Below are 19,110 nucleotides of genomic sequence, written 5' to 3'. Positions count from 1 at the left end.
ATTAATTCCAATTTTTAAAATATCACATTAAAATATCATTTACCTTGATCACTTTTTTGGCCTCCCCTTAAACTCTGCATCCAAAGCGAATAATCCACTGGCCGCACCCTAGTCCCAGCCCTGGGGCAAGGTGAAGTTACGGCCCTGGGCTGCCCAAGCGAGGCCAGAGGGGGCAGCAGAGCCGGCCCACCTGCTTCAGCCCCGGAACTTCCCCTCTGGTGACAGAGGTGGATCGAGTGCCTGCCTCTGGTGAGCTAGGGTCAGGCCACCTACTGCCACTGGGCCACCTCCTCCCCCAGTTCAGCCCGGCAAGAGAACCTGAGCCTTGCGGGCAGCAGTCTCTGAATTATCTGGACCAGGGCACGCCCCGTCCTCTGGCTTAAGCCTTCGTCGTGTCCCCCCGCCTCCTTCGGGACTGGACAAGGCCAGGCACAGCCAGGTGCTCGACAGGTCACTGTCAGTGAAAGAATGAGCCGGTACGTGAACACGTCAATAACTGAAGGTCCCCCTGGAGGCCTAGCTCAGACGCCTTCCCCCGCAGGGCCTCCTCTCGGAGCCTGCCTGGGTCACGCCGGCTCCAGTCCAGCCCCGACTCTGCGACCAGAAGAGCTTTCTGACCCATGAGGCTGCCAAGCCTTCCCGTGAAAAAGCCCCGCCGAAGCCCCCCACTTTGTGGGGCTGGCGTTCAGGGCCCTAGGCGGATTCAGCAGGGCCCCAGCCAGCCAGTCTCAGCTCTTAGGGAGCAAGGACCTATATAAGCTGAGCTGACCCCTGTCCCAAGACTTGCAAGATGGTCCTGCCGCTCTCCGTCCTTCAGCTGCCCTGGCAGCTACCTGACGCCGTGCGCTGTATCATGCGTGGTTAGTGCTGGGGTCTACCTCTCTCCCGCCTGCTGTCTTGCAGCCGCCTTGGTAATGGGGGGTCTTGGGCCACAGCGGGAGTCCCTTGCCATCCCTGGATGCGCTCGGAGAGAATCTCCGGCTGTGTAACCCAGAGCAAGCTGCTTAACCTCTCCGAGTTCCTGTTTCTCACTTGTAAAATGGGACTAAGGACATCTGTGTCTCAGGCTGTTGTTCACCCATCCGTGCATCTGACCTGTAGCGTGGAAAGTTCTAGCATTATGCCTGGGACCCAGGAGGGGCTGAATGAATGGTAGCTATTATTTTATTAATTCAACTTCATTGAAGTATATGTTGACAGATGTACACACTCATGTAACCAGGACCACAGTCATGGTATGGGACATTTCTGTCCACTGTAAAAAGCCTGCTGTGACCGTCCACGCTCATCCCCCCCCACCGGCCCCAGGCGGCTGTGATCGGCATCCTGTGCCATGGATCTGACTTGATTTTCTGGAACTGCATATAAATGGAATCACACGGTACGCAGTCTTTGACGTCTTGTTCTGCTGCGTGTTTTTTTTGAGATTCACTCACACGGCTGCACACACCACTGGTTTGTTCTTTTTGATCGTCAAATGCTGCTCCTTTGCACGGATGAGCTGTTCATGTCCAAGGACATCTGGATTCTTTCCAGTGTGGGACTGTTACAAATAAAGCTGCTAAGAACGTTTGCTGACAAGTCTGTGTGGACGTGTGCTTTTGTTTCTCCTGGGTAAATACCTAGGAGTGGAATTGCTGGGCCACGTGCTGCTGTGTGTCTAACTTCACAAGAGACTACCAAACTGCTCTCTGTAGAGGTTGTACCACTTTGCCTTCCCACCAGAGACCTGTGACAGTTCCTTTCACTCTGTATCCTCACCAACACTTGACACTACCCATCTTCTTACTGTGAGTCATCCTAGAGGACATTGGATGGTATTTCAACGAGTTTTAATTGGAATTCCCCTGATGACTAGTGATGTTAATGTAATCATTTCATTTATTGGTCATTTACATACATTTTTGTGGAGTATCTGCTAAACTCCTTTGCTCATTTTTAATAGTTTTTTTGGTCTTCTTATTATTGAGTTGTAGAAGTTCTTTATATATTGTAGACACCTGTGTTTCACCAGATATATATCCTCTATCACGCTGATGGCTTGCTTTTTCATTTTCTTGACGTCTTTTGATATTATTTTTCTTCACTTTTCTATAGGGCGGGTCTGCTGGCAACAAATCCTAGCTTTCGTGTGTCTGCAAAAGTGTTTTGCCTTCATTTTGTGTGTGTGACAGCTTTACTGACATACCATTCAATGTGTACAATTCAATGGTTTTCAGTGTATTCAGAGTCGTGAATGCACAATCAAATCCCCGCAATCAACTTGAGGACATTTTTCATCACCCCCAAAAGAAATGCAATAGCATTTGGCAGTCATGCCTTCATTTCTGAAAGTTTTTGTGTCGGGGAGGCTTGGTATAGACCTGTTTGATAGATTGTTTTCTTTCAGCTCTTTAAAGACGCTGTTCCATTATCTTCTGGTTCACATTGTTTCAGATGAGAAGTCTGCAGGCATTCTTCTGTTCCATTTTACATACTGGGCTGTTTTGTCCCCCACTTACTGCTTTTAAGATTTTCTTCTTATCACTGTCACTCAGAAGTTGGATTATGATGAAGTTGGTAGGTTTTTGCTGTGTTTATTCTGCTTGGGATTCACTGAGACGAGTCTATAGTTTTCATCAAATGTGGACATTTTCCAGCCATTATTTCTTCAAAAACTTTCAGTCTTCCCCGCTCCCAATCTAGACAGAAAAACTTATATCCACAGATCACTGAGTCTCTTTTCATATTTTTCAGTCTTTTTTCCTGTCATTGCTTTAGTTTGAATAGTTTCTACTGTTATGTTTTCAGGTTCACCCATCTTTTCCTCTGTAATATATAATCTACTGCTAATTCCTTTCAAGGAATTTTTTTTTTTTCCTGTGGTACGCGGGCCTCTCACTGTTGTGGCCTCTCCCGTTGTGGAGCACAGGCTCTGGACGCGCAGGCTCAGCGGCCATGGCTCACGGGCCCAGCCGCTCCGCGGCATGTGGGATCTTCCCGGACCGGGGCACGAACCCGTGTCCCCTGCATCGGCAGGTGGACTCTCAACCACTGCACCACCAGGGAAGCCCTGAGGGAATTTTTTATTTCAGAAATTTCCATTTTCATTTCTATAATTTCCATTTGGTTTCTTTCCATGCCTTCTCTAATGCCCCTACTTATGTTCATGCTTTCCTCTGAATACTTAAATATATTTACATCGGCTGTTTTAAAGTCATCGTCTGCTAGTTTCACCATTGATCTCATTTCTGGGTCTGTTGCTACTGACCGATTTTTCTTCTGGCCCTGGGTCACATTTTCCAGCTTCTTATGACCGGTCACATTTGTCGATTTTATGTTGTTGAGGGCTGGGTTTTCTTCTCTTTCTACAAAGAGTGTTATACTTTACTTTGGCAGGCAGTTAGCTCACTTGCAGACCAGCGTGATCTCTTTGAGGCTTGTTCTTGAACTTCAAGCAGGTTTATGCCTTCACTCTAGGGCGATTTCAGTTCCGCTAATAAGGCATGATGCTTTTGGTGTCCCCACTGCATGCCTGGGTGTTCCACAAGGAATCTCCACCTGGCCAGAACTCGAATGTCTCCCAGCCCTGGGAATGTTTAGCTTACAGCAACCTGGTCATTTTTTACCCAACCCTGTGAAATTTCCTCTCCGTCTACATGGCTTCGTATTTAGCCCAAGAGTCAAAGGCACCTCTATGCAGCTCTCCTGAGGTCTCGTTCTGCATAGCTCTCTCCCCTCTGCTATGCTCTTCTGCCTCTCACATCACTGTCTCTTAACCTGGGGAGGATGCCATGCCCTACCTGGTTCCCTCTTGTCCTCTGGTTCAAGAAACAGCCTCCAGGCAGAGAGCTGGGTGGTCACAGGGGTCCCTTCTTTCGTCTTCCCTCTGTTAGTCCTGAGCTGCCTGTGCCCCAGTATCCCAAAACAGTTGTTTTGTATATTTTTTCCAGTTTTCTAGTTTTTTATAGTGGGTGGATAAGTCCAGGCCCAGTGACTCCAGCACGACAGAGCTGTCAGATATTATTTTTAAAATATCGGATTACAGAGGTGATCTTTCAAACCCACTGTGATTATGTCACCCCTTGTCTCTAAGCTACGTGCACAGAAATCAAACATGCAGATTATCCTTGGGGGAACCTTGACCCACGCACGCTGCAATGACACACGGTGACTCTTCCGTTAGAAATGTCCCTTGTCATTGCTCCTTCCTGGCCCAGTACCTCCTCCCACCCCCACCCCCAACAAAAGCTTCCCTTTCCGCCTAGAGCACGTGCCACAACTACAGAAAACAGCGGTAACAACACTCAACAAGTCCCCTTTCCACTGGGTGCAGTGAGACAGAGAGAACAGAGAATAAACCCTGGGGGTTTCATTCTTTGTTTTCTAGACAGAACATTCCCCCTGGGAGCAATGTGTCTGGGGCTGTGGTGGGTGGGAGGGAGGGGGGAGGGGGGAGGCAGGACGCCCACGTGGGAGGGCTGCCTGCTGCTGCCCCCAAGCCCCAGAGGTGCAGGGCAGAGAGGGGAGCAGGTGTAGCCTTGCTGCCGGGGCTGAGGACCTCATTCTGTCTCTAGCGGCCATTCACTGGACACCTGCTCCGTGGCAGGCGGCAGGCGCCGGAGGAGTCAAATCCAGTCCCTGCCCACGTGGTGCTCCCCTCAAGCAGCTCCAGGACACGGTGCCACAGAAGGATTGTAGGGCCCAGGGTGCAGGGGAGCCGCGAGGAGGGAGAGGGAGGGGCTGCTTTCCCGGAGGGAGGCTGGGGGGAGGTGGCTCTTGCTGCACTGCTGTGTCCCCAGATGCTGCACCCGTAGGGTCTGGGCTAATGCAGCTCCAGGTCACCAGAGCCAGCCTGGGGCCTGGCCCACGTAGGCATTTAGAAAAGCCTGGACGAATGAATGAATGAATGAAGGGACTGGAACAGACTGTGAAGCTCCTCTCAGCCAGGCTGGGAGGCTCAGACTTTCTCGTGGAGGCCATGGGGGTGGGGTGGAGGAGTGACAGGCAGAGGGAAAACAGGGACCCCAGTGTGGAGGCCTTGGCAGGACTCCAGGGAGGTGAGTTCTGGGTCTGAGTAAGGCAGTGGCTGGGCCGATTTCAGAAGTTCATGGGGGGAACCTGGGAAGACACCCATGCTTGGGGCCCGTGTGCCTGGTGGGTTGGGCGCCAGTGCCACCTACAGATCAGGGACTTGGGTACAGAGAGGCAGGGTGTGCAGGTGGGATGTGCAAGGACGGTGAAGGAGAGGGGAGCGACAGTGGGTGGGCACGGAGAGGCCAAAGCGTGGACACTGCAGGCACCAACGTGAGAGGAGACAAGGTGGAGGCTGCAGACAGGAGAGGGGTTGGTTGGGGGGGGCCGAGAAGGCACAGACGGGGGGAGAGCACCTCCCCAGAAGCCATCAGAGACCTCGTGCTGGCAGTCTCAGAACCCACGGGCCTCTGCATCCCAGAAAGAGGGCTTGGTCCTGCGCTGCGGGCAAGGGGTGGGGGCCTGCAAGGTGTGCGGCTGGATGAAGGTGTGCTTCAGAGCAGGGCCAGGGTCCACCTGCCATCCTTTGGCTGGGTCCTGCCTCCCTCCCAGCCATATGAGACAATGGGAGGGAGGGAAGGAGGGAGGGAGGGAGGATGGAGGGAGGGAGGAGGGAGGGGGAGGAGGGAGGGAGGGAGGAGGGAGGAGGGAGGGAAGAGGGAGAGGGAGGAGGGAGGGGGAGGAGGGAGGGAGGGAGGAGGGAGGGAGGAGGGAGGGGGAGGAGGGAGGAGGGAGGGGAGGAGGGAGGAGGGAGGGGGAGGAGGGAGGAAGGAGGGAGAGAGGAGGGAGGGGGAGGGGAGGAGGGAAGGGGAGGGGAGGAGGGAGGGGGAGGGGAGGAGGGAGGGGGAGGGACAGAGGAGGGAGGGAGGGGTCGGGAGGAGGGAGGGGGAGGGGTCGGGAGGAGGGAGGGCTGGGGAGGAGCGCTTGCAGGTCCCACACTCACCGGCAGACGGCACACACGAAGCAGTTTGGGTGGTAGGTCTTGCCCAGCGCCGACACCACCTCGCCCTCGATGAACCGATCGCAGCTGAAGCAGCGGGTCCCGTACAGTCTCTGGTAGTCCTGGGTGCAGATGTACTCGCCCTGCCGCACGAAGAAGCCGCCCTCGGCCAGGTCACAGCCGCATTCTGGGGACACACGGGAGGGGCCGAGGTAGCAGGTGACCACCAGCTCCCCAGTCCCGACAGGCCCCAGGCGTATCCCTCACTACACACAGGCTTCGGTGCGAACTCAGGGTGGCTCGCTGAACCCTCGGGGGGCCAGGCCCTAAGCACAGACTCCAGCTCCGGCCCCTCAGCCTGGAGACGAGTGGCTTTTCTCGTGGAAGCTTCTAGAAAGGGGCACGGACCCGGGATGAGAAGCAGACTGTGCTGAGGGGCCAGCCCAGCGCCTCCTCGCCTCCTGAGCCCACCAGGGATGCAGTGCTGATGCCCCAGGAGCCCCCCCCAACCCCCGCTCCTCCAGGTGGGCTGTTCCCAGCAGGAAAACAACAGATGGGGAGGCGGTTCACACCTGAGCACCTACCGCGTGCTAGGCCCTGTTCTGGGTGGGAGGATCCTCTGACCACAGTGAGGCTTCCTGACCCCCCTCCACCCGTCTCCCCCAACATGGACGAGGCCAGACCCCCTGCAAAAGGGAGAGAGGCCGGGCACACTCACACTGACCCCTAATATACCTCCTGCCCCAGGGAGGACCAGGGGGACGTTGCCAGGCGGAGGATGGAGTGCCTGCCCTCAGGACAGGCCCCAGGGCACATGGGAACCGGGCTTGGCTCCAGAGGGAGCAGCCTTTGCGCCCTCCCTGCGGAGACCCAGCCTGCCAGCCCGTCAGGGCGGGGTCTTTGTGGGTTGCAGCCCCCTAGCCAGAGCCTTGGAATACCATGTAGCCCATCTTTGAATCAACGCCTAAAAATTTTCACCAAAACTTTAACTGATTGCAGAGGCTGTAGTTTCTGGTGAACTGTGAGGATTGGCATCTTTAAATTTAACTAGTAGATCGTAGATGCCGAAGCAAGACCACTGACCTCTGTTTACAAAACCCAGAGACAGGCTCTGAGTAAAAGCAGGCATTTCACCTTGCTCCTCGTTTGCTAGGAAAGCCTATTGCCATCTCTTTCCCCCACAGAACTGCGTGCACATGTGACGTGTTTTAGAGGTGGAAGGCGCCTATGGCTCTCTGCAACAAAAATCCCTCCATCTACATGGAAATTGATTTATTAGGAATTTCTTATGGCCACAAGGCTCTAAATATTTAATAGCTTATACTGGGTAGTGTTGTTATGACTGCTACTAGTATAAAGCTATCAAAACAATACGTATGTTGTAAATTTTGGTAAATTATTATTACGTGGATAGAGGACAAGCTTTTCACAGTGCAGCCCTTGACGGCACGGATGGTGGTGGTCGAGGGGAGCTCCTGGTGTCTGATCAAGGGAGCCCCGACTTTTAAACTCCACCTTGTTTGGTGCCCTGGGGGATTGGAAGGCAAGGGCAGCCGAGCAGCCTTCCTCCACTGCAGGTGGCTTCTCAGGCTGGTCAGTTTGGGAAGAGCAAGTGTGGGAGTCTGAATCTCCAAGGGTCTTGGGGTGCCCGGGGGTCAGGTCTGCTTGGTCTGGTCAGCAGTGCCCTTTCAGCTTATGCACCGGTCAGTGCACACGACCCAGGACCTGGGGGCTCCGGGTGGCTCTGCCAGGTGGGACCCACTCAGCTCAGCTCCCACCCCTACACAGGGCGAGGTGGCGGGCCTCTCCCGGGTGTCTCCGTCCCCTCACCTGGGCCACAGGGCTGCCCGTGCTGTTGCCCGGTTACAGCCACCAGAGTGGCTGGAAATCCTTCCTTCCACATCGCCAAGGAGCTGTTGGTTCTTTGGACATAAAGCTGAGCAGCTGAAAGCCCAGACTCCAGGGCTGCCCGGGGGATGCAGGCTCCACTCGCGCACTATGCTGTGTGCCCCTGGGCAAATCCCTGATCTCTCTGGGCCCCCAAGTCCTCATCTGGGCTTACTCAGAGGTGAGAAGGGCAGCACAAAGGCGCATCCTATGCTAGCGTGACATAAGCCCCAAGTCGTGTGGGGCCACCATTCAGGCCATCGTTTTACTGACGTCACTCACCCCAGGAGACCCGAGGCCGGTGCCCAGCTCTAAATCCTCTCACCCAGCCCGAGAGTGAAAACCCTTTGTTCAATCTTGCACCACAGGGCTTCCCTGGTGGCGCAGTGGTTGAGAATCCGCCTGCCAATGCAGGGGACACGGGTTCGAGCCCTGGTCCGGGAAGATCCCACGTGCCGCGGAGCAACTAAGCCCGTGCGCCACAACTACTGAGCCTGCGCTCTAGAGCCCGCAAGCCACAACTTCTGAAGCCCGCGTGCTACAACTACTGAAGCCCATGCACCACAAATACTGAGCCTGCGCTCTAGATCCCGTGAGCCACAGCTACTGAAGCCCGTGCGCCTAGAGCCCGGGCTCCACAACAAGAGAAGCCACCGCAATGAGAAGCCCGTGCACCGCAACGAAGAGTAGGCCCCGCTCACCGCAACTGAAGAAAGCCTGCGTGCAGCAACAAAGGCCCAACACAGCCAAAATAAATACATTTATTTAAAAAAAGAAAATCTTCCACCACAGCGTAGGCCAAGCAGATGTACCCCGACTCGGGAAGAACAGGCTCCCTGAGGCCTCTCTAGGAGAATTAGTGTCTTTTTCAGTAAACGCTGCGTGTAACAATTCAGCCCTTGAGTGATGGGCTGGTTCACGGACACCCTTGGCTCCGGTACTAGGCTCATTTTTTTTCTTTTCTTTTTTTAAAGATTTATTGTTTATTTATTTTATTTATTTTTGGCTGTGTCGGGTCTTAGTTGCGGCACACAGGATCTTCGTTGAGGTGCACAGGCTTCTCTCTAGTGGCGTGCGAGCTCCAGGGCTCATTTTCTAATCTTCCTAAAGATATGACCGTATTGGCTGTTCTTCGAAGGAGAAAAATGTGAAGAGGGATCTAGTGCCCCACTATAACCTGCATCTACATCACGGAGGCACCAGGAGACTGAATTAAAGCAGCTTTCCTGCCCCGAGAGCTGGGCCCGGCCAATGCTACGTCCTCCCTGCCCGGCCCCAGTCATCTCTGCTACTGACCGGATTGTAGCTGCCTGGGTCCACTAAGGTTGGGGCCAGACAGTAAACCCAGACCTCTGCCTGCTGAAAATCAAGAGTCCAAATTCGTTAATAATTTTGAACGTCCTCATCAAGACAATATATTCTCCTCACATTCCATCTGTCTATCCAAGTAGCTGAGACCCAGTGAAGGGCACCAAGCAGCTGTGGGTGACCCGGAGCAGCCCGCCCCCTATCTTTGGCGGTCACTGTGGTCACTTCTGAGAAACGGTCGGGAGGGGGCGGGCCATGGTGGGAAGACAATCTGTACCACTTTCTGGAATACCCTTTGGCATCGACTCAAAGGAATGTGAAAACCGCTCCTACCCTTTGACCCAGTCGTCTCTCTCTGGGACTCCGTCCCAAGGAACTGACCATGAACGTCCACGGAAGCTTTCTTGCATGGTGTTGGCTACAGCATCACTGCAGTACAATGTAGTAAATAAACGCTGGGCTTTAGAGACAGGCAGCCTGGGCATGAATGCTTCCTCCTGCTGCTTCCTGGCTGTGTGACCTGGGGCAAGTTACTTAACCTCTCTGAATCTCAGAGTCCTCATCTGTAACAAAGGGTTAACCATACTGATCACTCATGGGATGAGGCATAGGAAACTGACTAGCCCAATGCCGGGCTGGAATCCATGTAAACGTTTAAGAGCTGAGGAATGGCTAAGTCTGCTGCAGGCCGGGCATCTGAAGGAATCTGGGTATATACTGAAATTGATGTTGAAGGATGTATGATGGGGAAAGGGCTTACACAGTCCCTTAAAGAGGATAAATCGGGACACAGAAGTAAATATACGACAGGACTTCAGATTGAAAAGACTCTTACAAAGGAGAAGATTGGAAGGCTCTCTACCCAAATACGGACGGCAATTCCCCTGGGGTGGTCAGCTCAGGGATGCTCTTGTCCTGGTGTCTGGGAAGAGGAGAGAGTGATTGATGTTAAAACACAAAGCAGCCCGAGAACCCCAGGGCGTTCATGTGAGTTGGAGGGAGCTGGCTCAGGGCACCGTGGTCCCTGCCAGCCCAGGTCCTGACCTAACCTCTGCCTCAGATACTCCATCTGGAAATAACAGGCTCACGTCACCGGAGATGGCTTCCTGCCGTGACTTTCCACAATTCTGCCATGTGGGCCTGTTCTCATAAGCGTCCCTGGAACGCAATCCCTTTGCCCGATTCCCTTGTCACCCCCAGTCGCTAAGACCAGCTCTGGGTGTGTCTCTTCATGGTCCCCATGGGGTTGTGTCCTTGTGGACAACCCCACCTGCTGTTACCAAGTTACAGGCAGAGCTGGTGGCCTCTTCCCCCAACACACACACACACACACACACACACACACACACACACACACACACACACAGGCTTCCCTCCCTCCTGTTTCCTTGGCTCATTCTGCAGTCATGAGCGCTCTCAGTCCTGCTGCCACACAGATCAGAAAACGCCTGCTTTCCTGAGGTCACACATGGTTGTGGCCTCATCTTTTCATCATTTCAGAGTCGGGGCCCTTGTTTCCAAGGCACCACGAGCAGGGTTACAAAAGATCCTGGTTGAAAACAAATGTTCTAGGGACTTTCCTGGCGGTCGAGTGGTTAAGACTCTGCGCTTCCAGAACCCAGACCTTCTGGCAGGGGGCGCCGGTTCAATCCCTGCCTGGGGAACTAAGATCCTGTATGCTGCGTGGTGCGGCCCCCCGCCACAAAAGTTCTAAAAGCGCAGAACTCCACTACACATAAAAGGTCAAGAGAACCAGATTTGTTTTCCTGTGCAAATTTCAGTTGTAGCAATGGTAACAGATTTCATTTTTTCTTGAGGATGTGCTATGTGCTGCATGTTTGCTATGTTTCTATCTTACACAGATTCCCATTTTGTATTGTGAAACTAGAGCTGGCTGGATTTCAAGACAATCCAGAAGCAGACGCCCCCTCACACTCTCGTCCAAGCTGCCGTGGTCTCAGGCTGGGGCCCAGGCCCTTCTCCCCACCCTGCCCTGGCCTCCCCTCATCAGCACAGCACCCAGTGGTCCATGAAACTAAAATGGACAGGATCCTCCTGTGTTTTTTCTCTCGCGGTGTCGGAGCCCAGGTCCTCACGAGGACCCCCTTCCCCCCAGCCTTCCCCCACTCCCCCTCTTCATGCTACTCCAGACACACAGGCCTCGTGCTGTCCTGGAACCTGCCAGGCACACTTCCCTGCTTCAGTGTCACTGCACTGGCTGTTCCCTCTGGCTGCAGTGCTCTTCCCTCACCTCCTTCAAGTCTTCAAGCAAAGGTCACCTCCTCCACGAAGCCTGCCCTGATTACCCAATTTAAAATAGTAACTCCCCGGCACTCCCAGCCCCGTCTTTATCTTGCTCTTTGTCTTCCCCTTCCTAGCACTTCACTTTCAGCGTAGGATGAAATTTGCTTGTTTATTCTATCTAGTGCTTATTGTCTGTCTCCCTGCCCTAGAATGTGATCTCCGCAAGGACAAGGATGTCTGTTTTGTTCATGGATGCATCCCAAGCACCCAGAACACTGCCCAGCACGGAGTATGTGCCCAATCGGGTTGTTGACTGGAAACTGAGGCTAAGAAACATGTCTAAGACCCACATGAGCTGGGAGTGGAAGAGGTGGGAATTGAACCCAGACCTTCTGGCATCAAAGCCCAAGCCTGAGGCAGCCAAGACGGTCTGGAGAATTATGTGATTTCTTTCACAGATTTTCAGGTTTAACTTTCAGATTTTGAGATGTAAACCAAGGCACATCAAGCCAGTCCCTGGGTGGCAGGAACCCAACACATCGGGATCTCCCGGATCAGAATTAGACACAATTGTCTTCTGGGCTAACAGACCCTCCTTCGGTTGGCCTGGCAACACACCCACCCAGGGATGAACATGGCTGGAGTCAGTCAGTCCCCATCCTCCCATTACTCTTTGCTGGTGGAGTGGATGTGTGACCTAGTTCTAGCCAGCGAGTCATACAGGAAGCCTGTGTGGGCTTCCAGGGAAAAGGTTCTCCTCCCTGATCGAAGGGAGATTACCCTGATTACCCAATCGAAGTAATCATGCAGGGGGAGGGCCCCTTTGCCTGTGCACACCCCTGCCCAACTTCTTCCCCAGGGCTGAGTGTCAACCTGTGAGGATGTGATGTTTGGAGCTACAGCAGCCATCTCGAGACCATGAGGAGAGTTACTGCTGACATGTTTAAGATGGGGGGGGGGGGGAGTTGGGGGTGGGGAGTGGAAAAAGAACCTAGTCTTTGATGACTTTTTTGAGCTGTTAAATTAACCATCTCTGGGGGTGAGGAGGCTACCTCCAGAATTCCTGTTAAGATGATCCATATCCATGTAACTTAAGACACTATAAGTTGGGTCTTCTTTTTTATTCATCCAAGAGCACCCTCAATGATTCACAGACTTTGCATTTTCATGAGAGCCTGGATAAAAGATCAATCTAAGACTATGCAATCCTCAAGCTTCACAAAACACAACTTCTCAAAAGCTTGCAGGAAATCTCAGATGCTCCCTGTCACCCCTCAGCAGGTGAAGCAGACATGCCACCTACTGAGGGCAGGGGCCCCGCTATGCCTGCAGGCTGACACGACACCTGGCACAGAATGAATCTGTGGGTGGGCGGATGCGTGTCCGCCCCCTCCTCACTGGGATGCAGACCCTGCTGGGGGCCCTGCACCCCCTCCCTCCACGCCGGGTCTGGGGCAGAGCTGAGGCTCGTGGGAAGGGCTCCCCCGACTCTCGCCAGCTGCTCCCACAGGTGTCAACCAGGCGAGTCACACGTCACCCTTGCTTCCTGATCTTTAAGTGGAGACAACGCCTCAGCCCCCCTAATACTGGAGGACTTTGGAAGAAAACACACGGAAAGCACTGAGCTCACAGGAAGCGCTCAGCAGAGGTGAGAGAAGGGTGAGAGAAGGTGAAAGCCTCCTCGGCAGGACCAGCAGGCTCCCTGGCAGCCCCTGAGGTTCAGTCCCCCTCCTTCGGCCCCGCTGCACCTTCCACACTGCGCCCCACACCGCGGGCACAGGCCTGGCCGCCTCCGACGGCCCAGATCTCCTCTTCTTCCTTTGGCTGAACTTAGAGCCGAAACGCCACCTCCTCCGTGAAGCCTTCTCTGGAAGTTCCCAGATCCCTCCCGGTGGGCCACCTTCCCAGCACTCGGCTTCTACCACTAACACCCACCACTATTCCCGGCGAGCTGGTAGATTGATCTCCTCACCAGACCTCACCTGTCAAAGCTAAATCTCACGCCTTCCTACTTAGCGCTTTCCAAAGCCGGGCCTGGTGCACAATAGGGCCTCCTGAGACCATGGTGGGCTGAGGGGACTCAGGCAGTTAACGGGCCCCGTGGTGCTGATAAAAGCCACATCGCTGGATTATCTTACACGTGGCGTATTTCCCATCTTTGCCCATAAAGCCCAGGGGCTCACTGCCCCCGCGGCCCGTCGAGGCCCACATGCGAATGTCTGTGCATCTCTGGACATCGTTTCAAACCCGCAGGAAAGCAGGCTGTGATGACACCGCTTGCTGTCCAGAGGTAAGGAGGGGTTTGCAGGGCCATTAAAATAATCCTTTCTTTAAAACTCCCAATTCTTTGGGTTTGGACACTGTGTCAAATTGGTTTGATCTGCCCATCCCTTCCCCAAAATGCTACTTTCCATTTATTCTCAGGAAACTAAATGCAAATACACGAAACCCCATTGTGCAGGACAGAATATGGAGTAACTTGAGCGTAGGGAGAAAGGTTAGGCTGGAAGGATGCTCTGAGCAAAGCCTGGCTCAGATAGAGGGATTTCACGTGATTTCTTTTACTTTCTTCTTATCTTTTTGGTATTATCTGAATTTAGTGATATTCATGTCATTTTTCATAATCAGAGAAAAAGCCGTGTTCATTTGGAGTGAACAGTAACGTTCCCAGTCCCGCTCTGGGAGGCTGCAGGGGCGCCCGAGGTTCGCGGCCCAGCTTAGGTCCTGCGTACCCTGCAGTGCTGAGTTCACGCCACCAGTGACGGCCATTTACCGTGTGGCTACGGGGCCCAAGTGGCCACTTTGCTCCGGCCAGTGGATCACGGACATGGCTACGGCCATCCGAGGACACTGCCCGGGACCTGGACCTCGTCCTCTGACCTTCCCCCTTGGGCAGATGCCCCCGTCACCCCCATAGGGGACACGGGCCACGCTGAAAAGATCACGCTGTTGTATGAAGGTTTGGGATCGGTTTTTTCAGCATCCCAGATCTAACGAGCTTCTGGGGCCCAGCGTGGCAGCTGGGAGGCGGGCTCGGCCACACGGCAGGGCTGCGCCTGGCCCCATCGCGGACACGGGTCGGCGCTCACCTTTGCAGACGAAGCACTGGATGTGGAAGTACTTGCTCTGCACCCGTAGCACCTCCCCTCTGCACACGTTCCCGCAGGTGTTACACAGGATCGTCGTGCTGGTCGGCTTCTCCGGGGCACTGCGGGCAGCCTGGGGCTCCGACACTGTGGGGAAAAGGCGCTGTGTTAGAAAGTGGGACACGCCGGGCACCGGTGAGCAAACCAGCGACCGTGCGAGGACTCGGGGCCCAACGCATCTCCCAGCACAACCCGCAGGGCTTCGGGGGACCAGCGGAGGTCAGGTAATGTGAGACCCCGACAGCGGTCCTGTCCCCCACCTCCCAAAGGGCAGCCAATCCCCCTGTGGCCTTGACCTGGCATGACCGTGGCCCTCAGGGGTCTGGTGAGCTGGCCAGTCCTTCTGCAGCCAGGGACCCAGGTCCTCTCTCCTGAGAGTGCAATAACCACATCCTCCTGTGAGCTCGCTTTGAATCCCCTCTGTGCCCTGGGGACAGGGACCTGAATATTGTCACTGTCCCCCTTAGAGCCAGCCATGACCTAGGATGGCTGAGGAGGCACTGGAGACCCCCAGAGGGACAGGTCAGGTGGATGGTCAAAGGGCCCGACTGTAGGGCTCCTGGGGTCTGGGCAGGGCCGTCACCCACATCCTGCAAAGGTGCCCGCGGAGGCCGGCGTGCGGGACGCTGGGGCCCATGGCGGGTCTGTGCTCGGGGAGCTCCAGCCCAGGAGTGGCGGCAGCCAGGTGAGTACCAGCTGCAAGCCAAGCGGCAGAGCTGTGGTAGGGGGATGCCTAGGGGCTGGGGACCAGCTCTGTCCCAGCACAAGGAGGCAGTAGAGCCGCAGGCAGAGAGCACAGCCCACGACGGGGCCCCAGCAGCCCGATCCACCCCCCACTCAGGACCAGCCCAAGAAGGCGCAGCCTGCCTCTGGCCGGTCACCTGGGACACCCCTTGTAGCAGCCCCCCAGCCCCCATCAGAGGCCCCTGAGCCCCCTTTTCTCCACTGGGAAGCTTGCCCACTCCTCTGCCTGCCTCTGGGTCTCCGCCAGGCACGTGACGAAGGCTGACCCCCCGCCCAGCCAGCTCTGAGCAAACAGCCTTTGCCTTTCACAAGCGCGGGTCTCCGCTTAGATCCACATCTTCCAGTCCCACGCTCCCTTCTTGGTCTGGGGTCACTGACCTGAGGCTGAGGCAAGGGCGGGGTGCAGGTGGTGCACCTAGGGGACCCCGGGTGGCAGGAAGGAGTGGGGGCAGTGATGGCATGCTTTGAGCTGGACACCCCCTTGGAGCCCCTCCAGGGTGTCCCTCAGAAGGAAGGGGGCCGGGGCACGGGTCCTGCTCCCGTTGCCCCGGTGAGGGTTGCCCCAAAGCTGGAACGCCTGTCTCCCTTTCCTGGGCTGAATGAGTTCTGAGGTTTCTGCAGAGGCTGAAAGAGCCAGGGAGCCGCGGGCACCTGAGGCAGGGAGTCCGCAGGCCCAGGTGCACCACCCACCTGTACACCGCTGGAGCCACAGGGGGGCCCAGGGGAGGTGATGCGGGCCCAGAAGACACCCGCCACCTGGGATGCCCCAGATACACCACACTTCATTGGAGAGTTAAGCGCATTCATACACACACAATACACACGCAGAGACACACAGATATACACGTACATACACACAGAGACACACATACACACGGAGACACACATACATACATACACATACACAAAGAGACACACAGACACACATACACATAGACATACATACACGTACACACACAGATACACACGAGACACACACACGTATACACACAGATACACATACATACACACACACAAACACATACATACACAGACACAACTATACATATGCACCCACACAGACAGACATACACACATACACAGACATACAGATACACACACAGACACACACAGAGAGACAGACATGCACACACACACATTTACAAAATCGCTGAACACCAGCACTGATTGAGTATCAGCCCCAGAAGGTCTCCTCATTCTTGTAAAAATGGAGGAGGTGGCTGTCAGACAGAGGAGGACATTTCTCCATCCAGTTTCCAGCCTGCCCCCCAGGCCCACCAGACCCCGTCCCGTCCCGGGAGCCCCGCTTCTGCAGCACAGGGCTCCCTCCTCTGGGTCCCATCCGCGGTGGGGAGTTTGACCGTGGAGGAAGACCTGGGCCACGCTGGGGACATCAGGCCTTCCAGGAGGAGGCTCTGAAGACCCCAAGGGTAGCAGGTGTCAGCTGTCTGGGGACAAAAGCCACACAGCCTGGAGACACAGGTGCCAAAAAGGAGACGATGGGCAAAAAAGAATCATTTGGTGTCGCCCTTAGTACCCCAGGCCCAGGGCCAAGGCCTGCCTGCGTTTCCAAGGGCGTCAGGACCAGACGGCAGACTGGACCGTGCAGAGCCCAGAGAGGGCCCCAGAGCTCTGTCTGCCGTCCTGGAGCTGTGCTGACATTTCCACTCTGGTTCAAGCGTCAACATACGATGATCACAGAAACTGCCTCATCCAGTACTTAGTAAAATTGGTAAAAGGGGGCAGAGAGCAAGGATGTCCCGGGCTGGAATTTAGGACTCCCTGTGCGGAACGAGCCATTGGACTTGAAGTTTGAAACCTCAGGTGGAGCCGGCTCATGGCTGTGCAAGGGCAGCCCCAGGGCTCACATGGGGCTGATGGGGCCCTGAGTCACCCTGTCCACACTGAGGCTAAATCAGGATTTGAGGGCGTGGCCGCAAAGATCTTCAACACTATTATCTTTTCATCCATTACGCATACAAAGGACCATGTGCCTCATGTCTCCATGGATAGCCAGGCAAGGTCTACCCACCACCCGCGTGGTGGTGGTGGGGGATCGGTGTCAGAGCCCTGGGCGCAGATGGCCGGGTGCAGCCCAGCTTCACCTCCTACATGCAGTAACCTGGAACTCCCAACCGTCTGTCCATCTGCCATCCGCTCTCTGCTCACAGCATCTGCCCCAGGGGATGCTAGGACCGTGGAAAGAAATGTTTGTCCAGCAAGCAGCCCAGGGTCCGGCGGACCATAAATGCTCAATACACAATAGCCATTGTCATTTTCAAGGATACACAGCCTGACATCACCAGTTTCCTGGTTACTGGAAATGCTGTTTGATTTGGGGTGAAAGCTGCTTTAAGAGGATCGTTTTTATGGAAGCACCAACTCTGCCCGCCTGGCGCGACCTCCACAACCTGCTGGGGCCTCTGGTGGCAGGGCGAGAGAGCAGGGTGCTGCCCCCTGGTGGTGGGAAGTAGACACTGCACAGAGGGGGCCTGTCTGTGCAGGTACCACCCGCGCAGGTGTTCCCTCCAACCCGCATCTGCCCCCTTGGCCCTGGGATCACAGCCTGAGAATCCTGTGGATTTGAGGTGTGGGCCTTATTACCCCTCAGGATGGACTTACTCCTCGAACCTCCTGCAGCTGCCCGATTGGGTGCTTTGCAAAGGGGACTGGTGCTCACAGCAGCCGTCAGAGCAAGTGCTGTGGTCACTGCTGCTGCCGCCCGGCGAGTGGACTGGGGCCAAGGAGCGGCGGCCCAGCTGGTACATGACTGCAACAAGGAGGGATCGGGACCCTCACGTGCCAGGACAGGACAGGAGTGGGCCCCTAGACAGGGATGCGACAGTTCTGGCCAGACCACATTACATCAAGAACTATCAAGACGTGAGCTATGAAGCCATCGGAAGGCACCTCAGATGCATGCTGCTAAGTGACAGAAGCCAGTCTGAAAAGGCCGCACACTGCGTGACTCCAACCCTATGACGTCATCAAAAAAGGCAAAACCACAGAGACCGTAAAAGATGGTTGGTTGTGAGGGGTGGGGAGGGAGGGATAAGTACAGGGATAAGGTGGTACACAGGGGTGAATACACGTCGTTACACGCTGGTCCAAACCCAGAGAACACTCAACACCAAGAGCGACCCCTGACGTAAACCGTGCACGCTAGTTAATAATAATATATCAAAACTGGTTCATCCGTTGTAACAAATGGAGCACACACAAACATTACAACACAACAGCAGATGCTAACAGGGGAAACTGGGGATTTGGGGTGGGGTGTATATGGGAACTCCTTACTTTCTGTTCAATTTTTCTATAAACTGAAAACTGCTCTAAGAAATAAAGTCTATTAAAAAGAAAAAACTTAAAAGAGAGAGAGAAACGGAGAGAGACACGAACTACCACACTCCAGACCTAACCCTGAAGGCAGCAGGCTCATTTCTCTACGATTTCTGGATCGGCTGTAACATTTCATTTAACAAGTCTCTGACTGCGATGATAATAATAACGTAAAACATAAAGTCGAGTGGTAAAGGATCAATCACCTGGGGCCGTGACTACTTAATCCCCCCGGGATAGTGAAATCCCAGCCTGGGGAGCCTTGCTGGGAAGAAAAGAACGATTACCGGTAACATGAACACAGAGCTCACGTTCACAGTGGAGGGACGTGGCTTCCTCGGGTCTGCCCTGGCAGTCGCTGTGATCCCGCCTCTATAATCCCTCCGGGTACAGTCCTGACCTGCCCCCAGGTACACGAGGCCTGGAGGAACCAGGACGGCGGCCGGCAGGGCCGGGTTTGGAACCCACCCACCATCCAGGGGCAGCTGT

The 19,110-nt window shown here is 54.9% G+C and overlaps 1 protein-coding gene across 5 annotated transcripts in view; it reads right to left on the bottom strand.

Moving 5' to 3' along the window:
* Window positions 1-19,110, bottom strand: part of ABLIM2 (actin binding LIM protein family member 2) — a 151,236-nt gene that overhangs the window by 95,931 nt on the left and 36,195 nt on the right. For all 5 annotated transcript variants that reach the window (XM_032633652.1, XM_032633647.1, XM_032633649.1 and 2 more), the window contains exons 2-3: window positions 14,482-14,625; window positions 5,957-6,140 (exon numbers count right to left, since the gene is read on the bottom strand). In XM_032633652.1, the coding sequence (XP_032489543.1) occupies window positions 5,957-6,140; window positions 14,482-14,625 (328 nt within the window). The remainder of the gene's footprint in view (window positions 1-5,956; window positions 6,141-14,481; window positions 14,626-19,110) is intronic.

This window comes from Phocoena sinus, chromosome 5, assembly GCF_008692025.1.
Source record: "Phocoena sinus isolate mPhoSin1 chromosome 5, mPhoSin1.pri, whole genome shotgun sequence".
In the NCBI taxonomy this organism is placed as follows: domain Eukaryota; kingdom Metazoa; phylum Chordata; class Mammalia; order Artiodactyla; family Phocoenidae; genus Phocoena; species Phocoena sinus.
This window is presented reverse-complemented; position numbering and strand designations above follow the sequence as displayed.